General features: G+C 40.9%; 1 protein-coding gene across 1 annotated transcript in view; it reads right to left on the minus strand.

Moving 5' to 3' along the window:
• The window catches only part of abcc1 (ATP-binding cassette, sub-family C (CFTR/MRP), member 1), a 74,192-nt gene that overhangs the window by 16,803 nt on the left and 36,905 nt on the right, over window positions 1-20,484 (minus strand). Inside the window, exons 20-29 of the mRNA XM_044099786.1 lie at window positions 20,371-20,443; window positions 19,133-19,259; window positions 16,469-16,676; window positions 13,984-14,294; window positions 13,681-13,880; window positions 10,478-10,604; window positions 10,249-10,350; window positions 8,856-9,002; window positions 8,603-8,761; window positions 4,602-4,768 (exon numbers count right to left, since the gene is read on the minus strand). Coding sequence (XP_043955721.1) covers window positions 4,602-4,768; window positions 8,603-8,761; window positions 8,856-9,002; window positions 10,249-10,350; window positions 10,478-10,604; window positions 13,681-13,880; window positions 13,984-14,294; window positions 16,469-16,676; window positions 19,133-19,259; window positions 20,371-20,443 — 1,621 coding nt within the window. The remainder of the gene's footprint in view (window positions 1-4,601; window positions 4,769-8,602; window positions 8,762-8,855; window positions 9,003-10,248; window positions 10,351-10,477; window positions 10,605-13,680; window positions 13,881-13,983; window positions 14,295-16,468; window positions 16,677-19,132; window positions 19,260-20,370; window positions 20,444-20,484) is intronic.

The raw sequence follows: 20,484 nt of genomic DNA on the forward strand, positions 1-20,484 counted from the left end.
TTTGATCAGCAATGGTCAGATGTTTCCGTTGTCAGTTCTTGTTGATTCGGGGTGCAAACAGAATCTTATGGATTCAGCCTTCGTTCAGAAAATGTCAATTTAAACTGAACCTTTAACCATTCTGTTAGGTTGGGGTTATTTTTCCTGTTTTTGTTCTGGGTTCTCTGGGAAGCTTCTATTTCCTTTCACAGCCACCTGATGTCACCATTGAGCGGAGCCCCTGGAGAAGTGTGGCGGCCAACCTGTAGATGCACCTGTGTCTAATCGTCAAGAGCTGCGGAGGCGCTTCATAAGGACCGCCTAGCTGACACTCCAGTGCCTGAGTGTTTGCCACAACTGGTAGACGTCTCCTTAAGAAAAGAAACCTTCTATGATCGCTCCTTGTGCTCTGATCGCTCCTCGTGTTCTGATCGCTCCCTGTGTTCCTTCTGTCAGATTTCCTTGTGTTTCCTCACGACGCCATTGGTGTTACCAATCGGTTGCCTTCCTCGTGCACTCACCTCCCTGGTCCCTCCCCGTGGATTCCCTACGCCTCGCCACAGGCTGGGCCTGCTGGCGCTTCATGTTCCGGGAGCAAATCACCGGAGCCCCGCTTGGAAGTCGACCCGCTCTCCTCTCCAACTACAAGGCTTACCTGCTCCCTCTCCAAACGGTAATCCATTTCTTCAGCCACCGACAAAACCTCACTCCGCCTCCAAGTAAGCACTCTCTGAAATATACTCAAAATTATTACCTTGGATCTGTCCCGTGTTTCACTCCGCCTATTCTCATCAACAGTCCGACGACCGTTTTCCTCCATTCCCAGGCTCCAGGACTTTTTCCCCCTGACCCCACTACCTTTTCCCAAAATAAAATTATTGTTGTTTCATACCCCTTCTCTTAGTGCAGGGGTGTCAAACTGCAGTCCTCGAGGGCCGCTGTCCTGCAACTTTTAGATGTGCCTCCGCTGCACCACACCTGAATAGAATAATTAGGTCATTAGCAAGGCTTTGGAGAACTGGTCTACACAAGGAGGAGGTAATTAAGCCATTTCATTCCAGTGTTTTGTACCTGTGGCACATCTAAAAACTGCAGGACAGCGGCCCTTGAGGACTGGAGCTTGACACCCCTGTCTTAGTGTGTTCTTGCATGTGGGTAACCCGGCTAGCACCCAACATGACACATTCCTCTACGAGTCACCGCCATTAATGGTAAAACCCTTCCACAAATACGCACCGGACAAAACCCCTGCAGTTAATAATTTCCGGCAACCACAGCAAACTCGCATCCTTTTTTGTCTTTTCCACGGTCAACTCGCCCGTAGTCCTGGGTTTCAAGTGGCTTAAACGGCAAAACCCTCACATTAATTGGTTAGACGGACATGTCGAGTCCTGGTCCATTACTTGTCATTCATCCTGTCTCCGCTCTGCCATTCCCCCAGGTCTGTCGCTGGCAGAACCACAAGAGGCGGAGCTTCCTGATCTGTCTACCATCCCGCCAGAATATCACGACTTGGCTCCAGTTTTTAGTAAGTCCAAGGCCCTTTTATTACCTTCTCATCGTCCTTACGATTGCTCCATAGACCTTTTGCCCGGTGCTCCACTACCCTCCAGTCGTCTGTATAATATCTCCAGACGGGAACGGGAAACTATGGAAAAAAATACATCAAGGATTCTCTGGCCGCCGGCCTCATACGTCCGTCTTCCTCTCCTCTAGGGGAGGGGTTTTTCTTCGTGGCCAAGAAGGATGGCTCACTACTACAGAGGGTTAAATAACATAACGGAAAAGAACAAGTATCCCTTACCTCTGTTATATCATCCGTGTTTGAGCCTGTTCATGACGCAACCATTTTTTCCAAACTAGACCTGAGAAACGCGTATCATCTACTCCGCATTCGTCAAGGAGACGAGTGGAAGACCGCGTTCAAAACCCCCATCGGCCAATTTGAATATTTGGTCATGCCATTCGGGTTGTCCAACGCCCCAGCTTATTTCCAAGCCCTGGTCAATGATGTGTTAAGAGACTTTCTAAATGTATTCATTTTTGTATATCTGGATAACATTCTGATTTATTCTAAGTCCCCAGCAGAGCATAAATGTCATGTCCGTTTAGTCCTTCAACGTCTCTTGGAAAACAAACTTTATGTTAAAGCAGAGAAGTGCGAATTTTACAAAGCATCTGTCTCCTTCCTTGGTTTCATCCTAGAGGGCGGACAGGTAAGGCCAACGGAGGAGAAGATCCGGGTGGTGTTGGAGTGGCCGGTTCCGGAAACACGGAAACAATTGCAACGTTTCTTTGGATTTGCCAACTTTTACCGGCGGTTCATCCGGAACTACAGCCAAACCGCCCTACCATTAACTGCTCTAATATCCACCAAAACCCCATTCAGTTGGACTCAAGAAGCAGACACCACTTTCAGTCAACTAAAGACCCTCTCCTCTAACGCTCCCATTCTCATCCAACCTGACCCCTCCAGGCAGTTCATTGTGGAGGTCGAAGACTCGGATACCGGAGTGGGGGCCGTACTGTCCCAGGTATCCAGTTGTGATAATAAAACTCACCCCTGTGCCTTCTTCTCTCACCAATTAACCCCGCCATAGCGTAGTTATGATGTGGGAAATCGGGAACTGTTGGCCATTAAGCTGGCCCAGGAGGAGTGGCAGCACTGGTTAGAGGGGGCGGAACATCCGGTTCTGGTTTGGACCGATCATTAAAATTTATCATATCTACAGTCAGCCAAGAGGCTAAATCCCCGCCAGTCTCGGCGGTTGTTGTTCTTTTCCCAGTTTAATCTCTCTATTTCTTACCGCCCAGGAACCAGAAATGTCAAGCCAGATGCTCTGTCCCGCCTCCATGCTCCAGATGATGCAGAAGAGATACCGGCCCCCATCCTTCCTCCCAGCTGCACTGTGGCAGCCATCACATGGGAGATCGAGGACCTCATCAAACAGGCCCAACAAACAGAACCACTCCCCGACTCTTGTCCACCAAACAAGATTTATGTTCCAACTTCTGTCCGAGCCCGTTTCATTCAGTGGATCCACGCGTCCTGCTTCTCAGGACATCCAGGTATCAGTTGATGCATTTCCCTCATTAAACGCAAATTCTTGTGGTCCTCTGTTCACAGAGACGTGAAGGAGTATGTCTTAGCCTGCACAGTCTGTTCTAGGAAGGGTCCCTGGCAAGGTCTATTCGGGGGTTCTGGAGAGGAGGGTCCGTCGGATTGTCAAACCTCGGATTCAGGAAGAGCAGTGTGGTTTTCGTCCTGGTCGTGGAACACTGGACCAGCTCTACACCCTCAGCAGGGTCCTGGAGGTTGCATAGGAGTTCGCCCAACCAGTCTAAATGTGTTTTGTGGACTTGGAGAAGGCGTTTGACCGTGTCCCTCGGGGAGCTCTGTGGGTGGTTCTCTGGGAGTATGGAGTACCGGGCTCCTTGACACGGGCTGTCAGGTCCCTGTATGACCGGTGTCAGAGTCTGGTCCGCATTGCCGGCAGTAAGTCGGGCTCGTTTCCAGTGAGAGTTGGACTCCGCCAGGGCTGCCCTTTGTCACAAATTCTGTTCATTACTTTTATGGACAGAATTTCTAGGTGCAGCCAGGGTGTTGAGGGGATCCGTTTTGGTGGCCTCAGGATTGCATCTCTGCTTTTTGCACATGATGTGGTCCTTTTGGCTTCATCGGGACGTGATCTGCAGCTCTCGCTGGATCGGTGCGCAGCCGAGTGTGAAGCGGCTGGGATGGCGATCAGTGCCTCCAAATCCGACGCCATGGTCTTGAGCCGGAAAAGGGTAGAGCGCCTTCTCCGGGTCAGGGGGGGTGTCCTGCCCCAAATGGAGGAGTTCAAGTATCTCGGGATCTTGTTCACGAATGGGGGAAGAATGGAGCGGGAGATCGACAGGCGGATTGGCGCAGCGTCTGCCGTTAAGCGGGCGCTGTACTGGTCCATCGTGGTGAAGAGAGAGCTGAGCCAAAAAGCGAAGCTCTCAATTTACCGATCGATCTACGTTCCCACTCTCATCTATGGTCATGAGCTTTGGCTGATGACCGAAAGAATGAGATCGCGGATGCAAGAGGCCGAAATGGGTTTTCTCCGTAGGGTGTCTGGGCTCTCCCTTAGAGATAGGGTGAGAAGCTCAGTCATCCGGGAGGGACTCAGAGTAGAGCCGCTGCTCCTTCACGTCGAGAGGGGCCAGTTGAGGTGGCTCGGGCATCTGGTCAAGATGCCTCCTGGACGCTTCCCTGGTGAGGTGTTCCGGGCACGTCCCATCAGGAGGAGGTCCCGGGGAAGACCCAGGACACGCTGGAGGGACTATGTCTCTCGGCTGGCCTGGGAACGTCTTGGGATTCCTCCGGAGGAGCTGGTGGAAGTGGCTGGGGAGAGGGAAGTCTGGGCCTCCCTTCTGAAGCTGCTACCCGCGCGACCCGACCCCGGATAAGCGGAAGAAGATAGATAGATGGATGGATGGATGGATGGATGGATGGACTTATAAAATATAGTGAAGTATTACAGAACATCACATTGTAATGCCATACAGTCAGGACTTTTCAGATGGGAACTACTCCACCCAGGAGGTCAAAACATCAAATGATTAGAAAAAAAACTACAAGAAGGGTTCCATACCTAAGGTTTTCTCCTCCTTCACTACATTCATGGCTGAGTTTGTTGGGTAGGCTAGAGACAAAGTTCTTGAGATGGGAAAACTCCAAAGCCCTCCATATTTCCTCATCAGAATAGGAGTCAAAGGGGTCCAGGTTCATTCTCAAAGATCCGGAGAACAGCACTGGGTCCTGAAAGGTAAGCAGATAGTGATATCAGGATACAGAAGGTGTATTTTTACAGAGTTAGCCTAGCCCTAACCTTTACCTAATCTCTCCTGGGAGGATCTTCATTTGAGTTTGTATGCGGTTTTAAGAAATTTGTCCAATCTAGGTCTGGCCAATATTACCAAAACCCATATTATAATATAACAGGTTAATATATCCCAATAATTGTTAGATTTTTATTTTAAAAATCTGAAATACTGCCAAAAGAGTGATGTGACCTTTCCAGTTTTGTTCATAGTTTCCGCTTGAGCTGTTGTACTCGTTTCTTCACTTCACACCATTGTTTTTTATTTTAATTAAGCAGTTATGAGGCACTGTGGAAAAATCTGAAACTGCTCAAGTTACTCTACAGCAGTGTTTCTCAATTATTTTCTGTCATGTCCGCTATAGAAATCATAACATTTTTTCACAACCGCCCAGTGTCATTCCTTCTCCCAAACTGAAATATCATTGCAAATTTGACAATATTTAATAACTTATTAAAAAAGTTATTAAATATTATTTAATTTAATAATATTTAAATTAAATATAAACCAATATAAACCAATAGTATTATATGACCCGATTACCAAAACAGCTGTTTCATTGTTCTCAGTCTCAAAACAATTTCTCTGTTCAGTTTATTGAGCCAATCAGTAACATTTAATCAAGACTACTAAATTTGAAAGAGAAAAAGTGCAAATGATTCATTGGATGTGTGTTTTTAAAAAATGTAAACATTGACTTCTAGGACTTCCTTGTCAGCTTTTTCAAATGTATTGTTTTTCACAAGATATTGCGTTTTTAACATTTATTGTGCAAAATTTGCAGCAATATTGTTTATATTTCAGCTTGTCAGCAGAAATGCATAACACATTGCATTAACAGTTAAAAGGTAGACTTTGTCTATTTCCTGGACTTTTTCTGCGAGCTACACTTACTTGCTTATGATGGACTAGGGCCAGACTAAGAGTCTTTTTGGTTTGTGAGTTAAATACGAGTAAAGTTGTACAAGAATAAAATCATAATTTTATAGTAAGTCTTCAATACCCTTTGCTAAAATTAGTAATATTGAGAGTATTTTTATTAATGTTTTATAATATGCTTGAAAATCTTTGTCAATACCTTCTATAATCTGTTTTCTAATATTTCTGTCTGTGGGTTTATTATTGAAAAAATTTATTGCGTTATTTGCTTTTTTTTTTGCAAGTAATTTTGTTGCCTTTGGCCCTGTGTCATAAAATGATAGTTTTAGGAATTTATATAGTTTTTCTTCATCTTCTTTATTTATATCCAAAATTGTATTCCTTATCTTTTGGATTTGTACATTGATTTGATCAAGTTGAGTTCTGATTTGCATGTTCTCCGATCTCCCGTTCTTTTAATTTCTCATCTAATTTGTTTAGTTCTTTTTTCCTTCTTTTTCTTAATAGCAGTGCTTAGTGATATAAATTGGGCTCTAATAAGTGACTTCAACATGTTCCACAAAATATCAGGATCGACTTTCCGTCGTCATTTAATTCTAGAAAGTATTTTATTTCTGTTATTATTTTTTTTTAATGACATTTTTATTATTTGGCAAGCTTGTATTTAGCCTCCCTATTGTTTTGTCCGTCTCATATCCGGTTAAGTGTTAAATATATTGCCGAGTAATCTGACAAGTTCTTAGTACAAATTTTACAGCTTTTGACTTTCTGTCAATCATTCCTAAGAACCAAAAAGAGATCTATTCTTGAAAATACTGTGTGAGTGGGAGAAAAATAGGTGATTTTTTTTCTGTTGGGTGCATCTCCTGCCAAGCATCCAGTAAATCAATATCATAAAGGCCCCTTTTTAGCAGTTTACTTTGTGGTGTGGTTGTCCTTTTGTTATTAGATGTGTCATTTTTATTCAAGACTGTATTAAATCCACCTGCACATATTAATATACCTTGTAAATCTGATTAAATAACTTCTAGGACTCAAAAATGTGGGGCATATAGATAGAGAGAAGGGTAATCAATTTCCTTTCAATCCTACCCCGAACCAATATATACCTGCCTTCACTATCTCATATATGCTTAATAAGTTCAAAATGTAGGGAGTTATGTATTAGTACTGCAACTCATCTTTTATGACCTGTCTTGAATGAGCTATGAAAACAATTCCTAAATCAAAATTTTTGCAATTTCTCATGGTCTGTTGGGGACAAATGATTTTCTTGAAGGAGCAGAATCTGAATTTTCTCCCTTTTTATCTTGGACATTACTCTGCTCCTCTTGACAGGGTTATTGAGTCCATGAAGCTGTTCTAATATCACCATTAGTCATATCAGCACACCAGTTTGTACATGCCGACAGTTTGAACACAAAAACAACAGAGATTTAGAAAACATAAAACAAACAGAATGACTTTAGGGCTCCACTATGCTATGCCATCCTACAACCTCTTTTCTTACATTGTAAGAGGAACAGCCCTACTCTAATTAGGAACTCCTTCTCTGCCAAAGACAAGTTCCCTCACCTTTGAGACAGTCATTTCTCCATTAATCATGATCAGAATAATGTTTTAATATGTGAGGGGTGGTAGGAGGGGACTCGAGTGTTAGAACTAAAGAAAGATTACAAGCGTGGGATTCAGATTTTACATAAGTAGTTAGGATCTGCATCAAAACAGCTATTTATACTTGTTCTCATTGGAATTCTTGAACCTCTTCTCGCACACGTTTGGGGCATAACGCGTGCCCCAAATGCTAGTGCGAGCTGGCCCCTTTGTTCCTGTGCATATCCTGGTTGACAGCTGGTTCTTAGTCTGCAGGGTTTGATCCCGGTATCCCCTCTTCCTTATGTCATCCACTGCTTCTGATGCACTCATGTACAGGCATGGTTTGCCTCCCAGTGAATCCTCAGCTTAGTCGGGTATGGTGTTTGGAAACATATTTTTTCCTCTTTGATATTCTTCTTGATGTTTTTGTATTCTTTAAGCTTGTTGTTAAGCTCTGTCGGAAGATTATGCGCAAATGACATCAATTTTACCATCATAGAAGATCTTCTTTCCCTATGACGCTTTTAAGATTTTATCTAATGTCATATCTGTGAAAGATCACCTGTTGTTCTGCTTCAGTTAGTCTAGCACCTTTATTTTGAACGTTCCTACTGACCTCCTTCAGCTTTTTGTTCATTTCACTCTTAAAGCTGATCAGATCCTGCTTGATATTATTTTTCAATGAAATAATGTTGTTTTGCATTTCTTTGATATTGTTGCATACATTCTGGATAGCCTTAGCAGTTGTTAGCTCGCTCTTCTCACTTGGGTCCATGGCCTGCATCATGCTGGCTTTGTTTTCAACGTTTGCTGTCACTAAAAGTCACAGCCAGGCAGGAACTGGCCGTGACTTTTAGTGACCCCTGGTCTCTTTTTTTGATTTAACTTCACGCAAAGTATGTCATTGTGAAGAAGAACTTAATCCCTTTATCGAGTTAGTGGAGTTTTCCTCGTCTCTGATTAGGACAAGTTAAAGATTTAAACCGCCATCTTGGAGACGCTCCTGGAAGTCCACTGGCACATCTTTTGTGTTTAGAATGATAATAACTACTTACATTACAATAGGCCTCTGCAATGGATTCTGTGAAGAGGGGTGGAATGACTCCTGCTTTAGTAAGAAGCAGACAATTTAGGGTGGCAGCCTGGGACAGAATCTCCTTGCTATTGGAAGGCCCGACAGTTGTACCATATAAACACTGCCTCAGCCTTTGTCTCCACTGTAAATCTCCACTGATGGCTGCTTTGCTACAGATGCACTGATCAGGTGAGATTGCGTTTTTGGGTCCTATTTACTCACCTGTGGGATGATGGTGATTCTGGAGCGCAGTTCATGGAGGCCTAGCTTAGCAATGTCCACTCCATCAATGAAGATGTGGCCTTCTGCTGCTTCAATGATCCGGAACAGGCCCAGTGTTAGAGATGACTTCCCAGCACCAGTCCTCCCCACAATCCCTATCTGTTGGGAACCAGCAGCACATCCACAATAAATTCCTACAATGTCCAGTCACAATGAGTACTCCTGAGCTTTTGAGAGCTATAATAAGATTCACCTTCTCTCCTCCGTTAATAACAATGGTGATATTACGAATGGCCAGGTCCAGGTCATGGCGATAGCGCAGACCAAAGCCTTGAATGTCTATGCAGCCCTGAGTGGGCCAGCCAGGGGGAATGGAAGGAGACTCATGTTGCCACTCTGCCTGCGGTCAGAGAATAGACATGAATGCAAATACTCAAATATTTTGAATCACAATCAAGCTCAGCCAATGTCCTAACATGGTTAGGTTTTCATTTGCCCTTTCTCATGACTAAACAGTTGACAGACTGTTTGTTGATGTCACTTTGTTACCTTTTCCAACTATGGTTTCAGAGCATGGTTGCCTTTGTGGAGTGCATATATACCTGAAGCAATGTCAAACTCAAATAGGCAAATTGGCTTAGAAGGCATCGATTTATCCCATTACCCTGAGCTTTTGAAATGATCTGCTCTTTTCTGACATCTAAACTTCCAACTGTTTCCACGCACTGTTCACAGACAATCTCTCCAAAACAGCAGGTCTTCCAGAACAACCTTTTTACATTCTGCTCTTGTTACTAAATGATAGAGTTTCAACAGTCCTGTTATTATCACTTCTGAAGATGGCAAGTCTCCAATTCTAAAAGTAACAGTAATCAAACCATGTCCCTGCATTTTACAAGGTTGTGCAGAAGCATTTCAAAGATCCCACGGAACTGAGGCCAGTGCACAGAGATTATAAAATTCATGTGGCACAATGAACTATGAACATTGAAATGAATGAAAACAACATTTGGAGATATGCATGTGTCTGTTGCATGTCCAGGGCATGATGACGTCGTAGAGTTGGAAAGATAGGTAATCTACTATTGTTAGATCAAGTGAACAATCTGAACTGCCTTGAGATCTCTGGGTATTTGAATGCTTGTAAGTCTTTTATGAAAATGTAAATGTGGTGAGAATAGCTGGTATTACAAGACTTATTTTAGAATTTAACTCAAACCAGAGGACAGAAAGCTCTTTACAACAGAAATAACTTTTTAAAAGGTTCAGGTGACCACTGACCCTTGTAATATGACCAAATACAATCTCTGATGGAAGTTGCAAGCCCATATCACTTGGAGTTGTTTTAATTTATTATTTTTAAGTGTAGATATCAAATTAGGAATGATGCATATAGCAGTTTATAAAAAATAAAAATTATACATTTTTCTAATACCTATTCTTTAATATGAAGTTTGTTTAATGAGATGACAGTAAAATCAATTAACAATATAAAACCCTGGTGGGAGTATTTATTTAAATGTTGCAGTGTTTGAGCCCAAAATCAAAGACAAACCACATAACCACAGAAAAGTAAAAAGGACAAAAGTCAAACCTTAAACATCCCAATGTACGGATAATTTTGGTCCAAAGATTGTTCAGTGTACCTCTTTCTCTGTGCAGCAGTATTCCTTCACCTTCTCTACAGCTATTATATTTGTCTCTACATCAGAAGACATTCTCACGAGCCACGTCAATGAGGCAGTCAGCTGCATACGAAGTAAACAAATAAAGGTTAGGTTAGGTTCTACAGCATATTAAACAAATTTATTAACATTTTGCAAAAAAACATTGCTCCACTACTGGTGCTGAGAACTACCAAAGTGGTACTTTTACCTGCAGGGCGTAGGAGATGGAGAGCCCCATGAGACCTGGGCTCAGTTTATCTCTGGCTATAACAGCAAACAGTGCAGCAAAGGAAACAATGCAGTTTCCTACAAACTCCAGGCGAATTGCCAGCCACCTACACAAATACAAGTTCAAATACAAACAAGAAATATTTACTAATTATAAAAATAGAGATGAAGTTCTGTGGCTGGTGACTTGAGCTTAAACTCGATTGGTCCTAACTAGAGATTGGCCGGTTGTAAATGCAAGAACCCAGTCTTCATTCAGTGATTGTACCTCACTCAGCAACACTATTCAAATTGGAAACTACATTGAAATTCTCTTTCTAGAGCAGGGGTCTCAAACTCCAGTCCTCAAGGGCCACTGTCCTGCAGTTTTTAGATGTGCCACAGGTACAAAACACTGGAATGAAATGACTTAATTACCTCCTCCTTGTCCTCCAGAGCCTTGCTAATGATCTAATTATTCTATTCAGGTGTGGTGCAGCAGAGGCACATCTAAAAGTTGCAGGACTGCGTACGTCAAAGACTGGAGTTTGAGATCCCTGTTCTAGAGAAAGAGAGAGAATTCAGAGGAAAGAAGCACATAAAGAAAGAGCAAAAAAAGCAAAAAATAAAGATCAGACACAGCAAAAGAATGAAAGAGTGTGCAAGATAAAAAGAAAGAAAGGCTTTTAATGGGTTAAAGTTTTATAATAATCCTGTGATGGCTACTGGCCTACTACAATTTTGTGCAAATTTTAGAAACAAAAGGTACTACTCCTATGAAAAATATTCATCCCCTCGGTGCTTTTAAAAATCAGTCTTGATCAAGAAAATTTTACTTTTTTGTACGATTTTTTTCTTACAAATCTAAAATTAATTTACTGAATTCTACAAAAATGCAGCTTTATAGTTTAAAGTTAAAAGCAGTGTCAGGCGGCCCTCACTGCTCAGGTATTCTGCCACCCCCATCATCACACTGTTCCTGCATCCGTGCACTAAACGGTCCAGTTCAGTATGAGTTCAGCAGCAAGTGTTTACATTTTGCTGATATCCGACCTACCAGACAGGAGTTATCACTTCCGGTTTTGCGGGGAATGTTTGGCGAGGACTGTGGGCTTTGGAGCACATTATGTTCTCAAGGTTTATTGAATATGGTTTTAATCTATCATGCAGAGAGCAGCTAAAGGGATCACTGAATAGTACTCAGTTTCTTCTCTCAGTGGGAGGGGCTTAAGTGATGGCATCAAACTACCACATCAATGTGAGTAGGAATGCTTCCTCTTGATGCACGCTCTCTGTCACCTGCTGCCGTGGCAACCTCCTGCACTCTGCAAACTGAGCAGATATTGCGTTAAGAACATAACACTCAGTCCAATATGATGTTAGGATTTTAGGCTTGATATCTATTTTGTGAGTATTAATAAGCGCTCCCCTGCACACAGCGGTGGTTGATGAGCTAATTTTAAACTCTTGTTCTGCTAAAGGCGGTATTTGAGTCGCCTTTTTTTTTTAAAATGGAAACGAAACACCCAGAATTGCGCAACACCTTGTTGAAACAACTATTACTGAGATTATTACTTTTATTGGGTCATTTATTTAAAAACATTTTGGTGATTTTTTTAAATTCTTTAATAAAGCTATAAATGTTTTGGATCTTAGTGAATAAGCGCATCAGTAGAGGACGTGCTGGTCTCAGCCTCCTGGCGGCGTTCAGTTTGTCACCTACTGCCGAGATGGACTCAAAACCTTCCTGCAATTGACCGCTCGATTACGATCGATGTATTGAGCACCCATGATCTAAAACATGCACGGCAGCGTGCCTTGACGACCAGGATTGGGAAACACTGGTCTAGCTAGATTTACACAAGCACTATATTCCTCCCCAAAATCTCTGAAGGTCTTAAATCCCAGGGGATGTTCAGTGCCACCAGGGCCATGCAAAGTCCTTTGTAGGGGCAGGGGCTCAAAGTTAAAAAAAGGGCACATTGAACAAGATCTTAAAACACCGTAAAACAACATAGCAACAACCCATGTTAATCAAGAAACTAATTGGATCATAGTTGGGTTTGTTCACAAATACATCACAGCAAATAACCAATAATCAGTGATTGATTTTAAACTCGGCCAATAAACCTGGTCTCCCTCCCACAGATTCACCTTATTAATATTTAAACATGCTAGTGATGCTGAGGTTCTTAGTAGGAAGGGTTTTAGGGGGCTTTGGGAATCGGGCATTTAGCAGCCTGATTAAGTTAAAGTCAGAAGTTTTCTATGCTGATTTCTGTGTTTAGGGACAAGGCGGGTTTTGTCCCACTATTGTGAGGACAATTATAAAAATATAAATAGAAACTGTTTTTCTAACATTAACATCAGACCTACGTTTTTACTTACAAACCAGTGTATGAAAAAACATTCTTGCCCATAATTTGGTAGTTAGAAACAACAGATCTGCCCCCTCCTCCTCACCATAGACCCAGTGCCTGAACAACATGGGGGCAGAGAAATTTATTAGACTGAGGGCAGCCAATCTAGTTTATTTATGCTAAATATTATTATATTTAGGTAAATATTATTGCTGAGGGGCACAAGCAGACCTCCTGACACACAGAATTAAAAGAAAATAATGAAAAATTGAAGAAAAAATAAATAAACAATTCAAAATGGGGACTAGGGACATCAAGGATAAAAGAGGCAGGGGCTCAAGCCCCCTTAGGCCCCTCCCCATGCCTGATGCCACATGTATCCAATCCCCTGAATTCTCAATTTCTCTAATTCTCTTGAAGTGTCATTTTGCCTTCATGCTGTAATGGTAGCCAGGAATACTAATTAACCAATGAATGGACCTTGCAGACCATAGTTTCTATATACTACAATCACTTGAGACACAGTCACTGCACTCAGATGACTTCCATCTCACCATTTAAGAAAGAAGAACTAATTGCCTGGACCTTTGTTAAATTCAGTCACTTTAAAGGAGTTAATATTTGTGCAATAATTTATTTAATGTTATATGTTTTTATTTAATTGACATTTTGTCAAAATCAGTTTTCACTTTCACATTAAATTAATTTTTCTGTAATTACTTTGATCAAAAAGCAAAACTTTATTTCTTCATGATTGGCTTGTAAAACCTATAAAAAGGTTCAAACACCGAGGAGAGTGCATTTAATAAGAACTAGAGAAGAGAAAAATAGCACGGCTCTTAACCTGTTAGCTACTATGTTGGGGTAGTAGGCCTTCTGGTTGTGGTCTACTCGCTGGTCACTCTCATGGATGAATCGCTCCTGCTCACCAAAAGCTCGAATGACAGAAGTGCCCAACAATGTTTCGTTAAAGTGGGTGTAGATAGGTGAACGGCTGACAGACTCCAGACGCTTTAGTTGGCGAGAAGTTGCCACATAAAACCTCTGTACAAAAACAACCAATATAATGTTAATCAATTTTAATCACGTCTAAGAACAAGTCAGAACTGCACACACAGCAGAAATACAGGATGTATTTTTAACTAACCTGCACAAAAAAGTAGAGCAACCCAAGAAAAGGAATGATGATAGCCACAAATGGTGTGGCAAACAGGATAATGACACAGGAACCCAAAACGTTGAACAAGGATCCCATGAACATTTTAATAATGCTGGGGATTACAGAATCGATGGTGTCCATCTCTTTGGCAAAGCGGTTAACCAGGTTACCACTTGGAGTTTTCTCAAAGAAGGACATGGGTGACCGCAGGACATCATATAGCAAGGACTGGTGGAGGTAGCGGGATGCCATGATGCCCCCAATGGACATGGAGAGGGAATAACCAAAGACTGCTACACCTACAAGGTAACAGTAAAAATTATGACCTTTTATAATGCTGAATGAATGACTTTAAACACAATTCTTTGTAAAGATACACATTAACCCTTGATGTTTTTTCCACCTTCTGTATCACAATCACAATGTGAGACCATGCTGAATACAAAGTCCAAACAGGATTATGTATGGCTTTCCGTCAACATTTGCTTTCTTTTGACAGTCTGTTCATGATGTAAAGAGTGACCAAGAAATTGTTCTGTCAAGCAATTCTACCACTTCAGCTGTTGATATTTTCAGCTCCCTCGCAGTTATTTTCAACCCTCTTTCTGATTCTGTGATTATAGTTCTCTATTCCCAGCCTGTCAGTTTAGACAAACACATTCAATTGGCACAGTTCTGGACCACGCTCAACAATCTCCTCCACTGTTCACAGCCAAAAAGTATTTCCATCGTCCTTTGACCCAAAGATTATAGGATGAGGAAAGCTACTGTTCTTTTGTACATCTACTCCTTAGTTTTCCTCCTGATTTGCAAAGCACTAAAACCACATTTGTTTGTAGTTTTATATTGTCCATCAGGGTCTTACTCTATCTTTAGACCATATCTCAGATTTTTTATTTTATTTAGTGGTAAATACTGAAATCAATATAGTTGAAAACTAAAGCATTCATGTTGACACTGACAGTGATAGCCAAAAGAGTATTTGTTAATAATCTTAGAACAAATTGGCTTTACTCAAAAAATTCTCTATCCTACTCACTATCCGGTTATAATAAATAACCTCCATGTTATTCTTAACCAGGATTTGGTAAGTCCCACATTGAGCAAGTTTCTAGGATCTCCTTCTTTCACCTTCAGAAAATTGCCAAAATTAGAAATATTATGTCCACAAATGATACTGAAAAATAGTTCTGATGGAAATAAAAATAGAGATCATACTTCTCCTATTACAGCTTCTTTTAAATGTCCACGTTCTATTGAATCCAGAATAGAATTTAAGATTCTTCTTCTCACATATAAAGCCCCTGTATGATGAAACTCCATCATCCATTTTCCTGTACTGCTTTTCAGTTTCCATTATTTGGTATTATTTGTTTTCTTAGTTATTTTTCTCTTCATAGAAGTTAAACCTGAACCTGGATGACGGCATCCTCCTCTCTAATCATCCTCCTCTCCTGATCTTAACTATTTTCATGAACATTGAAAATAATCCTACATCACTTCATCTGTTTCTTCTTGTGCCTTATTTTCAGATTTGTCAAAGGCCAGTCGTTCGCTTGTACTCAGCGACGTTCTGGTTCTAATTCTGCTGGAGGTTTCTTCCTGTTAGAGAGGAATTTTTTTCTCTCCACTGTCATGAATGTTCGGTATTAAGGATTGCTGTAAAGTCAACAATACAACACGAGGAACTTTTTCACTCATCCATGAGAGAATGCTGAAAGTCAATAACTCAACATAAATTGCGAGGTTTCCATAAGTTTTATTAATGGGTACTTAAACCTTTTAACTACTTTGAACAATTAATTGAGTTCACTGTACCCAGGCCTGTTGCGATAAACGATAAATCAATTAATCGTACGATAAATTAAAACTATCAATGTCATTTTAATTATTGGCTTTATTGTCTCTTCCAGCCTTTTTCTCTTTCTGTTGATGACACTGAATGAAAAAAGGCTTAACTCCACTGCTCTCCACTGACCCTCCCCTTCCTCATTTCCTTAGTGTAATGCTCAGCGCACACTACACAATCTTAGAGCTGTTGGCCGATTGTTGGCTCATTTTCAAAACCTGAGAGACCAGGTGGTTCAGATGTTCGTTATGTCTGCTCTGGAGTATGTAATATCTTCTCCCATCATCTCTTAAGGTAGCAGTATCAAAGCTACTAAACTAAATAAAAATAACTAATTGATGAAGGCTGTTTCTGTTCTGGGGATTGCTTTGGAACAATTGGAGAAAATGATGCAGGTGGGACTCTTCATAAAATGAAGAACAGTATGGCAACCCTGAGCATCTTCTTCATTAAACTGCTATACAATAACAGTGTCTTTAGTCAAATTCTATTGGTCTGTCACAAGAAATCCCATTAAAATATACTAAAGTATCAACAAAATTCAAAATCTTGACAGAGTATGAATACAAGGCACAGTAAATACTTAACTACAATGCAAACACAGAGCCTTATTTTCTGACTTACCTTGGGTCAGGCCAAAGCCACCGTACACAGCAAGTCTCCTATGTCTGTAAGGCTGAGTACCATTAACTAGCAGGTCATCGGTCCACAGGCTAAGCCAGTAGTTGGAGAACAGGGAGACCAGGTGATGGGTGAGGAACAGCAGCAGACTGATGCAGGACAGAAGTACACCGATGGCTTTCAGATAGGCCCAAAATACAGACAGCTTCACCTAAGGATGGAGAGCATCTAGAATCTGCCACTGATTGCTAAAATATCAGCTAACATTTATGGAAATACAGCCTCTTTCCACTCATTTTTTGTACAGGATGATTTTATGGGTCTCCTTGATAGAATTTAAATAAAATAACCACACCCTCTGACCAACAGGATTGAGGGTTTGATCATCCTTTTTTCCATTTTGCTGCTAAACAGCAATATGAAAATGTGAGCCTAAAAGTGCTTGTCAAGCAACAGTAATGACTATATGGATCCTTCTTCAATAAAATTGATTTCATTTAGTATGCTTGGTCACACTGACATAGTGCTGTGGAGTGTTTGATTACACTGCTGAAGCACTCAGTAACACTGTTTTCCGTTCTATAATAGACATTTGGTAACACTTTATTTGACAGGTTGTGAATGGGCTCTTTGCACCTCAGCTTCCGCGTTTGGGGAAAAGCGGCTCAATTGTTTCCGTTCTATTGAAAATGGCCCTTTACACTGGGTATTTGCAGGGCTTGTCCAAGGTAACAATTAATTATGTACATCGATCCGAAGCCCCAACAAGTAAGCTGGTGAAAGGTTTTAAGATGCAAGCCTCGTTATACGTTCACAGATATGAAAGTGAGTTTTACTTTCTTTAAACTTTGTGGCTAACATTAGCTTTAGCATATGCGAGTAGGCAATATTCTCTGACATTTTTCTTGTAAAAATGTGTTATTTAAGTAGCTAAACATTTTTCATCCATTCTAACGGACAATGATTTTACCTTATGTTCAAGTATACTTTATTGTTGTTAGTGTCAGAGACCAAGTAATGGGGGACTTTACGGTTCGGGCTTTTTGCTTCCGAAGCATGAAGAACAACAATACCATTGCTTAACAGCAGAGCAGCTCTGATGTCAGAGTTCTAGTTCAGCTGACTGTACAGGTTCAAAGTTGCTTGATTTAAAAAAAATATATGGTCCTTGTTATTTAGTTTTATTAGTTTTGCATGCTTCTTGAGAAGCAGGACGGTGTTTACAGCAATGTGTACAGGCGGATCAGTTGCTCGGCTGTCTGGCTCTGGTCTGCTCTCTTGTTCCTGTACACTCACTCTTTCATACAGAAGTTCTTCATGAAAATAACAAAGGGACAGCTCCTTTACCTTCCTCTTAAGGCTGAAGAAGCTGATCTGGAGTGAAGTGAAGGCTGTAAACTTTGCTGTGCAGCGTTAGCTTTAACTGGTAGCGACAAATATTTACAAGCCACCCTCCTCTTAATTCAGGATCGCTTGGAAATCCATGAAAACTTAAAAGCCCATTATATTAGGAAGACAACAAAGTGCATGGTATTGTTTTATTTGCGTCTGAAATACGACTTTGTCTTTTCTAGCTGTCATAGTAACTCAAAGCGGAAAAAAAAGAGCCGCATTTGCGCATGCGGTTGTGACGTCAGTGTGGCAGGTGCAAAGAGCCCATAAGACTGTCATGACACCGTCATAAACATGACATAACACCTGTCATGAACATGAGTTAGTCTTCATAAATATTTATGACTGTTGTTATAAAATATAATTCGATACATCATGACACTTTTAATACAAAGTTGACATTATTCAAAATGTCTTCGCTATGACAACTTGAGCAAAGAACTTGACCATTAAACTTTAGCCTTACTAACATAAAGCTACATAATTTTTAAAGTTTAATCAATAATACTTTTACAACAAATTTATGTCAGATCATAAGTTCTTGGTTAATGTCAAGTTGTCATAACAAAGATATTTTTGTCATGAGAATTTGTTGCGCTCATTACAGTTTAATGAACATCTGTACATTCATTTTCTTTCCTTCCTTAACAGGATAAGTTATGTATTCCTCTATTTCGACTATAAGTAGAACGACACAACTTTACTGGCCATTGTCTTTCTCTGTGTATTGTAGGTCTATTAAATGGGCCACAGAAGCCTGATCCACCATAAATTTTGGGGCAGGCTCAGGCTATAGATCTAAATTCTAGCGACTATTTTCAATGAGTAATTTGCTAAAGCACTTGAAGACTAATCTGTATGTCATGCTCTATTTAAAACAGTCAGAGGGACTATAGGTTTAGCATGAAGAAAAGCCACCCTGTTATAAATAAAATAAATTTGTTATCAAAAGTTATTGTGTGAAGTATAAGTACCAGCTTGTTAACTACTCTTTGGGTTAAGTGCCTTGCCCAGGGAATAGCAACATATAACAGGATAAAACTGACATTGAAGCTAACACCTTCTGATTGCAAGACAACTATGCTACAATTGTTGTTGTTAGGAAACAATGCAGTGTTATATGGAACAAGCTGCTGTCAATCTGAGGCTGTACTTACTCCGTTGTTATGGCCTAGTAACTTCCAGAAGACTTTTATACTGTTTTATAAAATATCATATTCAATAAAGGATCTAACCATTTATATAATACATATTGCTGTTTTTTACTCTACATACCCGCCCAGTACTGGCCTTGTCAGCTTCGGTCAGCTTCCCCATATCAGGGTTCTTGGTCTTCTTGTTCAGTTCTCTGGTATCATCAGTCTCATGGGGCTTTTGGGTTTCAGTCTTAACAGCCGGCTCACTACCCAGAAAAAGGAGTATACAGGTCAAAAAATTCTATATATCATGACAAATGTTTGGTAAAACCGATGTGCCCTAAAGAAAAAAGCAGAATATTGGGGAGATTTAAGGCAGTTTGTGCAACTCTGATATTTACATTCACTTATTATTGAAGAGATGTCATATTCATTTTGGTTGAAACCTGGACTCAGCTGGATGTTCAAACTAGACAATGAGCCCAAACACACATCAGGACTGGTTTTAGATTGGATCAAAGCAGGCTACATGAAGCTTCTGAAGTGGCTTTGAACTCAAACCTATTGAAAAATTATAGACCAGGTGCAAAAGCTACATCTATTCCAAGATATAATCCAGTTCATATGTACCCTAGCATTTCTGGTAAGAATAGTGGTTATGTATCCAGCCAGAACTGGATACATAATAGTCGACACATTTTTTTTTAACCGATGCCTTAAATGTTAATTCATGCTGATGGATATTAAAACGAGGGTTAAACATTACCGTTTTGCTGCTGCGAAGGAAACTAAACCAGGGCTGACGGCCAGAGTTGGAGGAATGAGTCTGCAGTTGAGTACTTAAGTAAGACGCTGTGAGGCTCATCAACGGTGCAGTTACTTCTTTGCATCCTGGTTGTTGCCAAAGAGGTGAATATATGACTTTGTAGGCAGGCCTTTTTCTTGTAATCCTTTCAGTGAACAGCCTTTCTATCACCCTGGATTTTCTGCAGGCAACTTCCTGCATGCAGTCTGAAACTGTCCATGTTGTCAGGGTCCAGGCCCGTTCTTTTTAGAGACATCTTTCTTCCACCAATGCAATGCTACTCATTTCACTGCTCATTTCCATGATTTTATAGACTCCTGTCCTGCAACAGCATCCTACATGAACTGTGCTCCCCTGACCACGTCACCCCGTTCAATACCAGACACAATACAAACTACTCCTCACTTACAAAACCCTCAGTCACCTCACACCCCAATCCCCCAGATCTCACTGACCATTAAACCTCACTAAAGGGCCAAAATAAAAAGACATTAATGCCTGTAATGCATGGATGTAAACCTCAGGTCAGAACTGCATATATAAAGCTTTTCATGTTATCCAGACTCACTCACCCAATAAGAGCAGGTAGATCACCATTTTCTACTCCTTTGGATCCACTCTTTGGTGCAGGGGCAGTTTTTAAATCTAAGACAGGAAGTAAAAGTGAAAACTTCGTAATGGACGGT

The sequence above is a fragment of the Gambusia affinis genome, linkage group LG19 (assembly GCF_019740435.1).
Source record: "Gambusia affinis linkage group LG19, SWU_Gaff_1.0, whole genome shotgun sequence".
NCBI lineage: Eukaryota > Metazoa > Chordata > Actinopteri > Cyprinodontiformes > Poeciliidae > Gambusia > Gambusia affinis.